We start from the raw sequence: 12,937 nt of genomic DNA, 5'->3' as shown, positions 1-12,937 counted from the left end.
TATCAGTTCAGTTCAGTTCAGTTGCTCAGTCGTGTCCAACTCTTTGCAACTCCATAGACTGCAGCACGCCAGGCCCCCCTGTCCACCAAATCCCAGAGCTTGTTCAAACTCATGTCCATCAAGTCGGTGATGCCATCCAACCATCTCATCTTTTGTCATCCCCTTCTCCTCCCACATTCAATCTTTCCCAGCATCAGGGTCTTTTCCAATGAGTCAGTTCTTTGTATCAGATGGCCAAAGTATTGGAGCTTCAGCTTCAGTATCAGTCTTTCCAATGAATATTCAGGACTGATTTCCTTTAGGATGGATTGATTGGATCTCCTTTCAGTCCAAGGAACTCACAAGAGTTTTCTCCAACACCACAGCTCAAAAGCATCAATTCTTTGGTGCTCAGCTTTCTTTATAGTCCAACTCTCACATCCATACATGACCACTGGAAAAACTATAGCTTTGACTAGACAGACTTTTGTTGGCAAAGTAATGTCTCTGCTTTATAATATGCTGTCTAGGTTGGTCATAGCTTTCCTTCCAAGGAGCAAGTGTCTTTTAATTTCATGGCTGCAGTCACCATTTGCCATGATTTTGGAGCCCAAAACAATAAAGTCTGTCACTGTCTCCATTGTTTCCCCCTCTATTTCCCATGAAGTGATGGGACTGGATGCCATGATCTTAGTTTTCTGAATGTTGAGTTTTAAGCCAGCTTTTTCATTCTCCTCTTTCACTTTCATCAAGAGGCTCTTTAGTTCTTAGCTTTCTTCCATAAGAGTGGTGTCATCTGCATATCTGAGGTTATTGATATTTCTCCCAGCAGTCTTGATTCCAGCTTGTGCTTCATCCAGCCCAGCATTTCATATGATGTACTCAGCATATACATTAAATAAGCAGGGTGACAATATACAACCTTGATGTACTCCTTTTCCTATTTGGAACCAATCTGTTGTTCCATGCCCAGTTCTAACTGTTGCTTCCTGACCTGCATATAGGTTTCTCAGGAGGCAGGTCAGGTGGTCTGGTATTCCCATCTCTTTCAGAATTTTCCACAGTTTATTGTGATCCACACAGTCAGAGGCTTTGGCGTAGTCAATAAAGCAGAAACAGATGTTTTTCTGGAACTCTCTTGCCTTTTCCACGATCCAACAGATGTTGGCAATTTGATCTTTGATTCCTCTGCCTTTTCTAAATCCAGCTTGAATATCTGGAAGTTCTCAGTTCACATACTGTTGAAGCCTCACTTGGAGAATTTTGAGCATTACTTTGCTAGCATGTGAGATAAGTGCAGTTGTGCGGTAGTTTGAGCATTCTTTGGCATTGCCTTTCTTTGGGATTGGAATGAAAACTGACCTTTTCCAGTCCTTTGGCCACTGCTGAGTTTCCCAAATTTGCTGGCATATTGAGTGCAGTACTGTAACAGCGTCATCTTTTAGGATTTGAAATAGCTCAACTGGAATTCCATCACCTCCACTAGCTTTGTTCATAATGATTCTTCCTAAGGCCCACTTGCCTTCACATTCCAGGATGTCTGGCTCTAGGTGAGTGATCACACCATCATGGTTATCTGGGTCATGAAGATCTTTTCTGTAGAGTTCTTCTGTGTATTCTTGCCACCTCTTCTTAATATCTTCTGCTTCTGTTAGGTCCATACCATTTTTGTCCTTTATTGTGCCCATCTTTGCAGGAAATGTTCCCTTGGTAGCTCTAAATTTCTTGAAGAGATCTCCAGGGTTTCTCATTCTATTGTTTCCCTCTATCTCTTTGCATTGATCACTGAGGAAGGCTTTCTTGTCTCTCTGTGCTATTCTTTGGAACTTTGCATTCAAATGGGTATTTCTTTTCTTTTCTCCTTTGCCTTTGGCTTCTCTTCTTTCCTCAGCTATTTGTAAGGCCTCCTCAGACAACCATTTTGCCTTTTTGCATTTCTTTTTCTTGGGGATGGTCTTGATCACTGCCTCTTGTACAATGTCATGAACCTCCATCCATAGTTCTTCAGGAACTCTGTCTATCAGATCTAATCCCTTGAATCTATTTGTCACTTCCACCGTATAATCGTAAGAGATTTGATTTAGGTTATACCTGAATGGTCTAGTGGTTTTTCCCTACTCTCTCAAATTTAAGTCTGAATTTGGCAATAAAGAGTTCATGATCTGAGCCACAGTCAGCTCCTGGTCTTGTTTTTGCTGACTGTATAGAGCTTGTCCATCTTTTCGGTATTGACCAGCTAGTGATGTCCATGTGAAGAGTCATCTCTTGTGTTGTTGGAAGAGGGTGTTTGCTATGACCAGTGCCTTCTCCTGACAAAGCTCTGTTAGCCTTTGCCCTGCTTCATTTTGTACTTCAATGCCAAATTTGCCTGTTACTCCAGGTATCTCTTGACTTCCTAAATTCCTTTTATAGCTGAATACTATTCCATTGTATATACCACATTTTCTTTATCCATTTATCTGTTAATGGATACTTAGTTTTCTTCCACTTTTTGGCTACTGTAAATGCTGCTGCTGTGAACATTTGTTTTCAAGTCTCCAAGTCCCTGTTTTCAGTTCTTTGGGTGTACATACCTAGGAGTGAATTAACTTTATGAGGAACCACCAAACTGTTCTCTATAGCAACTCCACCAGCGTTTCCACCAACAATGCATGAGAATCAAATTTCTCCATATCCTCACCAACAGTATCTTTTTTTACATGGCATGGCTTGCACAATCTTAGTTCCCTAACCAGGAATTGAACCTGGGCCCTCAGCAGTGAAAGACTAGGTGGAGTCCTAACCACTGGACTGCCAGGGAATTCCCAACGCTTTTTTTTCTTTCCTTTTTAAAAAGTAGTAGCCATCCTAATGAATATGCACCCTACTGCATTTAACAGCATTTTGCTTTGCTCCTTATTTAGCCTACTGTCTCTGGTCCTACAGTGGCCTGCCAGCTAGGAATCTTTACTTCCTCAGATCTGGGCCCTCCATTTCTGTCCCTGGAAGTTATCTTAGAGGTCAGCCCAGGTCTGACTCAAGAGTGGTCTTTTTCCTTCCCCTGCTGCACCAGGAGTCCCTCTTCTGATGCCTTTCACCCTCAACTTCACCATCACCAACCTAATCTTCGAGGAGGACATGCAGCAACCCGGCTCCTGGAAATTCAATGCCACCGAGTTGATCCTGCAGGGTCTGGTGAGAGCCCCGCCCATCAATGCCAGCCTCACCCACTAACACTAGCCCCACCCACTTTGCCCCAGCTCCGCCCACTACTGCCAGCCCCACCCACCTGACCTATTAGTCCACCTATGTCCCAGCTCCTCCTGGCCTCTCTCAGCGGTTCCTTCTCAACTCCCCTCTCCTTTTTAATAGCTCAAACACACGTTCAAGAATAGCAGCAGTCTGGGATCCCTCTATTCAGGCTGCAGACTAGCCTTGCTCAGGTAAGACCCTCCCCAACAACACAGCCAGCAGGTTAATGGGACCATAATCTACCAGCTCCCTGACTTCACTCACACTTAGCACGACTGCTGTTCATGGATACTAAGTATTAACAACAACCAGAACACCAGCAACTAACAAGTGCTAAGACCCAAGGCAGTGTGCTGTTACTTTATATTTAATCATCAGTCCTCTCCACAGACTCAGGTAGCAAGAACAAAAGGAGAAACTGAGGCTCAGAGGGATTAAGTAATTTGTGAAGGTCACACAGAACAACCCCAGCATTTCAGGTTCTAGAGCCAAACTCCTAGCCCTTAAATAGCACTGCCTCCACTGCCTGCCTTCATTACATCCTTGCAAGGTGTATGCTTGGTCCCTCAGTCATGTCTGACTCTTTGCGACCCCATGGACTCTAGCCTGCCAGGCTCTCTTGTCCATGGGATTTTTCAGGCAAGAATATTGGAGGGGTTGCCATTTTCTACTCCAGGGGATCTTCCCCACCCAGGGATTGAACCTGCACCTCTTACGTCTACTGCACCGGCAGGAGACATAATGAAGAACCTTCTTTATCACTACTGCCACCTGAGAAGCCCAGTATATGTTATATATGGTGTAGGTATAGTAATTACACGTGCGTGCGTGTGTGCTAAGTCACTTCAGTTGTATCTGACTCTTTGCAACCCCATAGACTGTGGCCCACCAGGCTCCTCTGTCCATGGGATTATCCAGACAAGAATACTGGAGGAGGTTGACATGTCCTTTTCAGGGAATAATAACCTATAGGAATATGATATTAAGATTTATACAGTTTTCACATAACAGTAAGATACAAATTCTATTCAAATTCCCATAGACTGTATACTGGGAGACACTGGAACATATCCAGGGACATGAAACAATATGCAAAAATTTCATAGCCTAAAGGTATTGAAATCATACAGTCTGTTCTCTTATCACTGTGGAATTATGTCAGAAATCAATATCCGAAGATATTTGAAAATAACCCAAATATTTTCAAGTGCAATGTAACATTTACCAAGAGAGATCTTTGACTTAGCCATTGAAAGTCTCAGTAAAATTAAAAGACTGAAAAAAACAGAGAGGATGATCCCGGAAGTTTTCTTGTTAATTCAGGCTTCTGAGGTTTCTGCCTTAGGGGTGGCAAAGAGAGGGAGGGCAGGATGGACAGATGGAGAGCTAGTTGGACCAACCACATGGAGGTTTTTACACAGGCCTGAGAAGGACGGCACAGCCACCAGAGTGGACGCCATCTGCATGCATCGCCCTGACCCCAAAGGCCCTGGATTGGACAGAGAGCAGCTGTACTGGGAGCTGAGCCACCTGACCCATGGTGTCACTCTGCTGGGCCCCTATACCCTGGACAGGGACAGTCTCTACGTCAATGGTGAGCAGCTCAGACTTGAGATCACATTCCCTGTCTTGCCCTTAGAGGCTTGGCTGTGTGCTCTGGGTGTGTTGATTCAGATCTTGGCTTCATGGTTTCTTCTTTTTTAAACAGAAAATAGATTCATCTATTGCCTATGCTGGGTGTCCTTTGCTGTGTGGGCTTTCTCGAGGTGAGCTGAGCAGGGGCTACTCTCTAGCTGAGGCTTCTCGCTGCAGTGGCTTCTCTTGTTGTAGAGCACAGGCTCTAGGGCCCAGGGGCTTCAGCAGTTGCCGCACTTGGGCTCAGTAGTTGTGGCTCCCAGGCTTCAGAGCACAGGCTCAATGGCTGTGGTGCACAGGTTTAGTTGCTCCAAGACATGTGGGATCTTCCCAGACCAGAGGTCAAACCCATGTCCCCTGCACTGGCAGGTGGATTCTGTATCACTAAGACACCAAGGAAGCCCCTCATGATTTCTTTTTAACCTTGAACCGACTCCACCCTCAAGGCCTTCTCTCCGGATGAGAGGATGCTAATGGGGAATCCTTGATGGCCTCTACCCCCTGAAGCCCCTTTTATTGCACCAGAGTATCCTTGACTCATATTGGGTCCCCACATCTCCCTTAACCCTGACGCACTAACTGCTCCTCCCCACCTTTCACTATACCATGAGCTACACTCAGGACCTCCTCCTGGTTCCTCGTGGGGCTCACTGTAGACCATGTGCCCTGGGCTCATGACACACATTTCGGATCACCTGTCCTCCTATCGGGTATGAGGAGGGTTTGAGCTTGTCTCAAACTAGCCTGCACCTTTGGTTTGTTCCCTCATTCGCAGCATTTCTGGAGATACATTGAGGGATCAGACGCTCAGAGAGGGTGAGGGGAAGAGATGGCAGAGGGATAGGCAACAGATGACCTGATTCAGAGAGTCCCCTCGGGACTGTCCTGCTGATCCAATGGTGAAGACTTCACCTTCTAATGCAGGGGGTGAGGGTTCGGCCCCTGGTCAAGGAGCTAAGATCCTGCATGCCTTGTGGCCAAAAAGCCAAAACATAAAACAGAAACAATTCTATAACAAATTCAATTAAAGACTTTAAAAATGGTCCACGTAAAAAAATCTATTAAAAAATCTCTCTGTTTTCATTGCATTCTCTAAGGTTTGTCTATACAGTCTGCACTTTGAAGGTGCACCATGAACACTACTTAAATAAATCGCTGTTATAGTGACTGGGTCACTAAGTCATGTTCACCTCTTTTGCAACCCCATGGACTGTAGGCTTCCAGGCTCCTCTGTCCATGGGATTTCCCAAGCAAGAATACTGGAATGGGTTGCCATTTTCTTCTGCAGGGGATCCTCCTGACCCAGGGATTGAACCTGTGTCTCCTGCTTGGCAGGCAGACTCTTTACCAATGGGTATTAAATAAATTAAATATATTAAATAAATAGATTCATAGAAACTCAAAGGGCCCCAGATTCTTGCCACTCCCACCCCCCCCCCCCCCATCCTTATACCTTCACCTTTTGTCTCCTTCTCTTTCTGCAGGCTATACCCATCAGGCCCTGAACTCCACCCCCAGCAGTGAGTAGTAATTTGTGGGCCCTAATGTTCCATTGCTTTGGGGTCCATCTTTCCTCCCTGTTATCATTAGTCCATGTACCCAGAGGTGGAAGGTACCAGGAAATCTCTGGACTTTCCCTACTTTCACTCTCCAGCTGGGAAAAAGACAAGCCCAGCACAGCCCTTAGGCTGAACAGGAAAAGGATCTTAAGGTTCCATGATGGGCCCTCCTTGATTAGAGAAGCCCTCTCTTCCACTGTATTTGCCTAACTGTGTTTTCTTCTCAGTTGCCACGACCTCTACCATCTTCCCAGCGACTTCTGTGGCCCCCATCTCAGTCTCTTCAGGTAGGAGCTTCCTCTCTGCACTGTTTTCCTGCAAAGATCTTGGGCACTTGGTCATTGGAGATCATCATACTCATTCATTCATTCATTTGATAAGTATTTATTTAGCACTTACTATACAAAATGCCCTGGTGATACAGCAACAAAAAGAATAGAAAGGGCTAGTCTTAGATGGGCTTCCAACACGAAAGACAGAGACTAAACATGTGAATGTACAAGTAAATATTGAATTATAATTAGCATTATCAAGGGTGAGATTTGGTGGTGAGAAGGGTTGGTTCTTTCTCTCAGGGAATTTAGTTTTTATTTCCAGAAAAGAGAGGAATCACATGAGCTACAAGTATAGCTGTCTCACAGGTCCTGGTCAGGGACTTAGGCAGACTCTGGCTCGATCAGAGGCCAGCTTCCCATTCTTGGCCTCCAACTGGCCCAGAGTAGATTTCAATACCACCCATTGACCCGACTGAGGGTCTGAGATATCATTATCGCTGGCTCGCTTGAATCTCTAGATACTCATCAGCTAGGGCCTCTGAAGGAGTTCTCACCACTGACCACTCAGGCCAGAGTGAGTGGTCACTCCAGACGGGACTTGCCAGTGGTCCTAAGTGGAGGGGTTAGGAGCACAGACTCCTGGACCACACACCTGGATTCATTCTATGCTCTGCCACTTATAGATTAAATGGCTTGGGGCAAATTACTTAACCTCCCTTGAGTTTTTACATCTGTAAAATGGGGATAAGAATACTATCTCCCTCCAAATGTTTTGCCTCAAGAAGTAAATGAGTTAAAATGTAAGGAAGGTACTTACAACAGAGCCTTACCCATAAAAATGCAATGCAAGCATTTCTTCAAATAAAATTTTTAAAATAATAAGTAGATGAATCTCAGAAAAATAATTGTTTTTTTTTAAAGCTAAAAAAAAAAAAAGAAAAAGGATATCTGTCTGGAATTTTAGCTAACTGAAGGGTCAGATATACTTGCATCCTGCCTGCGGATGTATTGGATTGGCCCAAAAATTGTTTGGGTTCTTCCGTTATAGCACATGGACAGACCTGAAGGAACTTTCAGGCCAACCCAATATTTACTCTTTAGTGTACTTTTTCATAACTATCTCCAGTGCTTCCAGTGAGGGTAATGTCTGGAATCTTCTCTCTATGGAAACTACCCATGCTGGGGGAAGACCCTTCCCAATCTTGAAGACATGCAGGTGGGATGACCTATGCCCCAGCTTATTGAGCATAGGGTAAGCTCAGTGGATATCTCTCGCAAACTCCTACTACAGTAGCCAGCCCTGCCCTGGTGCCATTCACCCTCAACTTCACCATCAATAACTTGCACTATGTGGAGGACATGCATCGCCCTGATTCCTCGAAGTTCGTCAACACAGAGAAAGTCCTGCAGGTTCTGGTGAGAGCCCGGCCAACTTCACTCCTGCCCCGCCCACCTAACATAAGCCCCACCCACCTCACCCCTGCTCCCGCGGATGCCAGCCACACCCATATCACATCTGCCCTTCTCCCAACCCTCACACCTCCTATTCTCCGTCTCCCTCCTCTATAGCTCAGACTCTTGTTCAAGAACACCCGTGTGGGCCACCAGTACTCAGGCTGCAGACTGACATCGCTCAGGTAGGACCTTAGCATAGGCGGCCAGAGCTGCCTCAAATGCTCCCAGACCCAAGGAGTTTGACCTTCCTCCTTCCTGTCTCCCCTGTATCCTCAACTGAGGTGGTATTCAGGAGTCACCTACTTAAGGACCAAGGACTTCCCCCAACAGTCCCCAGATTCTGCAGACCATCAGCAGGATTGAGCCCCTGAGCTGGTCATCCTTCTGAATTCCCCCCCTCCCCTCCCCTTGACCAATGAGGGCATTTCCTTTAGGTTTTCAATTCTATCCTGATGATTTTTCTCAAGAGAAGCATGCCTTCTTCACCTGCTTTAATCCCAAATTCCAGCTGTTCCCCTGTCCAGCTCTTCATCTGTCTCAAGTGTGAGCTCCCTTGTCCCCATCCCAGAAAGAAGCAGGCTTCAGATTTGCAATTTAATTGAAATACTTCCTCCTCCCCCCACCACCAACTCTGCTCACAGTCCCAGGTTGGCTGGAAGTCTGTGCTCTCAGAAAATCTAAGTCTGACTTCTCACCTCTCTACCAGCCTTCCCATTTCCCCTGGCCCCTTCCTGTCCTATCCCCAGAGATCTCGATACCCTCCCTTACCCCTGGAGTTTCCATTTATTGTCATCCTCCTCTCCTGCTGCTCCTCCCAGGCCTGAAAAGAATGGAGCGGCCACTGGAGTGGATGCGGTCTGCACCCACCGCCCTGATCCAGTGGGCCCTGGGCTGGACAGAGAGCAGCTGTATTGGGAGCTGAGTCAGCTGACACACGGTGTCACCCAGCTGGGCCCCTACACCCTGGACCAGGACAGTCTCTACGTCAATGGTGAGGGTCTGCCATCCTTTTTATTTACTTTGTTTCTGCTGGGTTTTGTTGCCGTGCGATCTCTAGTTGCAGTGAGGGGTACTCTCTAGTTGTGTGTAGGCTTCTCACTGCGGTGGCTTCTCTTGTTGCGGAACGTGGGTTCTACAGCATGTGGATTTCAGTAGTTGTGGCGCATGGACTTAGTTGCTCCTCAGCATGTGGAATTTTCCCGGACCAGGGATTGAACCCATGTCCCCTGCATTGGCAAGCAAATTCTCAGCCACTGGACCACCAGGAAGACCACCATCATTTGTTTAATGTTTGCATTTCATGAGGCCCCACATTCTCCCTATCCTTTCTTCACTTTGACTCAGCTTTCCCCCTCTTCTCCCTTCCTCCCCTTAAATGTGTAGGATACAGCCACCAAACTCAGCCCACCACCCCTAGCAGTGAGTATTAAGAGGCCTCAGAAGTCTCTATAACCCTCTGTCTGAATCCCAGCCCTTGGGAACAGAAGAGTCCTGGAGCCCACTGCCTCCTCTCCCTACCCCCATCTGCCTCCAACCTTGGGAAAACAGAGACCAATACCCACCAAAGTCCCAGGCGTAGCCCCTTCCTTCCTGGATTCCCCAAGATGATGAGGTCCCCAACCCAAGCACTTGGGATGTTTTCTCCCAGCTTCTGTGATGACAGTGCCTCCATCAATGGTGAGGGGCTATGTTGGGGGTGGGTCTCTTCATTCCCACTGGGTGGACTCTGCCGCAGAAGGGTTCTGCACTTCCACTGGGGACTCATATTTCAAAATGCTTAGAGCTCAGCTTGGTCTTCCCAGGTGGCTCAGTGGTAAAGAATCCATCTGCAATTCAGGAGACTCGGTTTCAATCTCTGGGTCAGGAAGACGCCCTGGAGGAGGAAATGGCAACCCTCTCCAGGATTCTTGACTGGGAAAGCCCACAGACAGAGGAGCCTGGTGGGCTATAGTCTGTGGGATCACAAGGAGTCCAACATGACTTACCAACTAAACAACAACAGAGCACACATTTGTCTCTCTGGAGACCGAGGGCAGTAATAGACTTTGATCCCTTCCTGGTGAGCACTTGGTCTTTCTTTTAACAACTCAGAGCCATATCAGTCCAGCTGCCGTCTCTCCAATGGCCAAGCTGTCTCTTCGTTAAACGTCTCTCCCTCCCCTTCCTCACTGTCTCACCCCCTCTTTACAGGTTACTCCCATCGGACCTCAGCCACCACTGCCAACAGTGAGTATTTCTATGTGCCTATGACCACCTCCCTTCCCCTGAAAAATAGGAGTTGTTTAACCAGCCAACCTTTCCCTCCTGTTATACCCCTCTGGATGGGAGGGGTCTAGAGGACATACACAGCAACTGTGGACTGAATTACAGGTGGCAGGAGTCACCTCTCCTCCCCTCCCTGATACACACAACTGAGGATGGTGCCCTGACTGCAGGCTAAACAGGGCAGAGCAAGACACAGTTTTTGTTTCTTTGTTTTTATTTTTTTTAACTTTTTATTTTATTTTGGAGTATAGCCGATTAACAATGTTGTGATAGTTTCAGGTGGACAGAAAAAGGACTCAGCCATACATATACATATATACATTCTCCCCAAACTCCCTTCCCATCCAGGCTGCCACATAACATTGAGCAGAGTTCCCTGTGCTCTACAGTAGGTCCTTGTTGGATAAAGCAGAGTGTACATGTCCATCCCAAACTCCCTAGTCAGGATCCCTTCCCCCATCCTTCCCCCCACCCCTGCAATCATTAAGTTTGTCCTCGAAGTCTATGAGTCTCTTTCTGTTTTGTAAGTTAGTTCATTTGTATAATGTCTTTTTAGATTCCACGTGTAATGGATGTCATGATGCTTCTCCTTCTCTGTCTGACTTACTTCATTCTGTATGACAATCTGTAGGTCCATCCATGTTACTGCAGATGGCATTGTTTCATTCTTTTTCATGGATGAGTAATATTCCTCTGTGTGTGTGTGTGTGTGTGTGTGTGTGTGTATACACACATCTTCTTTATCCATTTCTAAAAGAGGAAGGAAAGTTATGATCAACCTAGACAGCATATTAAAAAGCAGAGACATTACTTTGTCAACAAAGGTCCATCTAGTCAAGGCTGTGGTTTTTCCAGTAGTCATGTAAGGAAGTGACAGTCGGACTATAAAGAAAGCTGAGCGCCAAAGAATTGATGCTTTTGAACTGTGGTGTTGGAGAAGACTCTCGAGAGTCCCTTGGACCGCAAGGAGATCCAACCAGTCCATCCTAAAGGAGATCAGTCCTGGATGTTCACTGGAAGGACTGATGTTGAAGCTGAAACTACAATACTTAGGCCACCTGATGCAAAGAGCTGACTCATTGGAAAAGACCCTGATGCTGGGAAAGATTGAAGGCAGGAGGAGAAGGGGACGACAGAGGATGAGCTGGTTGGATGGCATCACTGACTCAGTGGACATGGATGTGGGTGGACTCCGGGAGTTGGTGATGGACAGGGAGGCCTGCCGTGCTACAGTTCATGGGGTCACAAAGAGTCGGTCACGACTGAGTGACTGAACTGAACTGAACTGAAAAGAGGCACATTTTTATAACTAGAACCACCACCAATGCCTCTATTTCTTTACAGTTGTACCACTCTCAATTTCATTTCTGGTGTCTTTTTCCTCAGCTGCTGGGACCTCCACATTCTTCCCAGTGTCTTCTCTGGTTCCATCCTCCAAGCCTACATGTAGGAAGGCTCTTACTGGTACCCAGGCCATTTTTACAAAATCATTCCCACCAGATCACTTCTTCCGTCATTGCTTACTCACCTTCCCTGAGTGAATACATCCATTTCCATGGATCTTAAGGGCCATCTGGCTGCTTAGGGTCCAGTTGTTCAGAATCTAAACCCTGAGCCCAGCCCCAACCACACAGCAGCTCCCGACCCTGGGTCCACCCAGCTGCCAGACACCACACAACCTCTTGGTCTCTGACCCTTAACATCATCATCCTCTCCCAAATTTGTTCCTTCTCCCCATCACCAAAGGCAGGGACATGAGTGCCAGCTTAAGCCCTCCCTCTCGCTCACCACCCACGTCCATCCATCACAAAATCATCTCCTTTCGGAATGTCTTGAGTCTTTCCTTTCCCTGCATCTGCATTGCTTAATCTCTATTGGCAGTTTCCACACTGGCTTCCTAGTTTTCCCCACAGCAGCTGCAGTGTCCCTCCCAACAAGCCTCTGTCCATATAATTCCTCACTTTTATTTACTTATTTTTGGCTGTGCTGGGCCTTCCTTGCCACTTGCAGGCTTGACCTAGTCGCAGCGAGCAGGGGCTCCTCTCTAGTTGCGGTGGGCAGGCTTCTCATTGTAGCGGCTTCTGTTGTGGAACACGGACTTCAGGAGCTTGGGCTTCAGCAGTTGCAGCAGACAGGCTCAGTAGTTGAGGCGTGTGGGCTTATTTGCTCTGTGGCATGTGGAATCTTCCTGGCAAGGGATCAAACCCCTGTCCCCTGCCTTGACAGGCGGACTTTTAACCACTGGACCACCAGGGAAGCCCTAATTCCTCTCTTGTGGACAATCTTTGGATGGCCCCATCTGGTCTACAAATCGAGTCCGGACCCTTGTCCTGCATAGCCACTGCCTCAGTGTTCTGGGCTCAGAGGATCCCTCCAGTCTCACATCTACACTCCCCCATGGCCAATGCACTTCATTCTGAGTGTAACTGTTCTGCCCTCCTGCCAGGACTACAGCCACCCTGCTCCCTCTTCCTAACACTTGCTCTGCTCCTATTCACCTAACTCTTACTCATAGGTTTGGTTACACTTAAAATGATG

At 46.9% G+C, this 12,937-nt stretch overlaps 1 protein-coding gene across 1 annotated transcript in view; it reads left to right on the top strand.

Moving 5' to 3' along the window:
* Window positions 1-12,937, top strand: part of LOC128050492 (mucin-16-like) — a 97,611-nt gene that overhangs the window by 53,722 nt on the left and 30,952 nt on the right. The window contains exons 27-35 of the mRNA XM_052642747.1: window positions 3,032-3,153; window positions 3,331-3,401; window positions 4,632-4,804; window positions 6,330-6,365; window positions 7,971-8,095; window positions 8,249-8,316; window positions 8,953-9,125; window positions 9,518-9,553; window positions 10,325-10,360. Of these exons, the coding sequence (XP_052498707.1) occupies window positions 3,032-3,153; window positions 3,331-3,401; window positions 4,632-4,804; window positions 6,330-6,365; window positions 7,971-8,095; window positions 8,249-8,316; window positions 8,953-9,125; window positions 9,518-9,553; window positions 10,325-10,360 (840 nt within the window). The remainder of the gene's footprint in view (window positions 1-3,031; window positions 3,154-3,330; window positions 3,402-4,631; window positions 4,805-6,329; window positions 6,366-7,970; window positions 8,096-8,248; window positions 8,317-8,952; window positions 9,126-9,517; window positions 9,554-10,324; window positions 10,361-12,937) is intronic.

This window comes from Budorcas taxicolor, chromosome 7, assembly GCF_023091745.1.
Source record: "Budorcas taxicolor isolate Tak-1 chromosome 7, Takin1.1, whole genome shotgun sequence".
NCBI classification, from domain to species: Eukaryota; Metazoa; Chordata; class Mammalia; order Artiodactyla; family Bovidae; genus Budorcas; species Budorcas taxicolor.
This window is presented reverse-complemented; position numbering and strand designations above follow the sequence as displayed.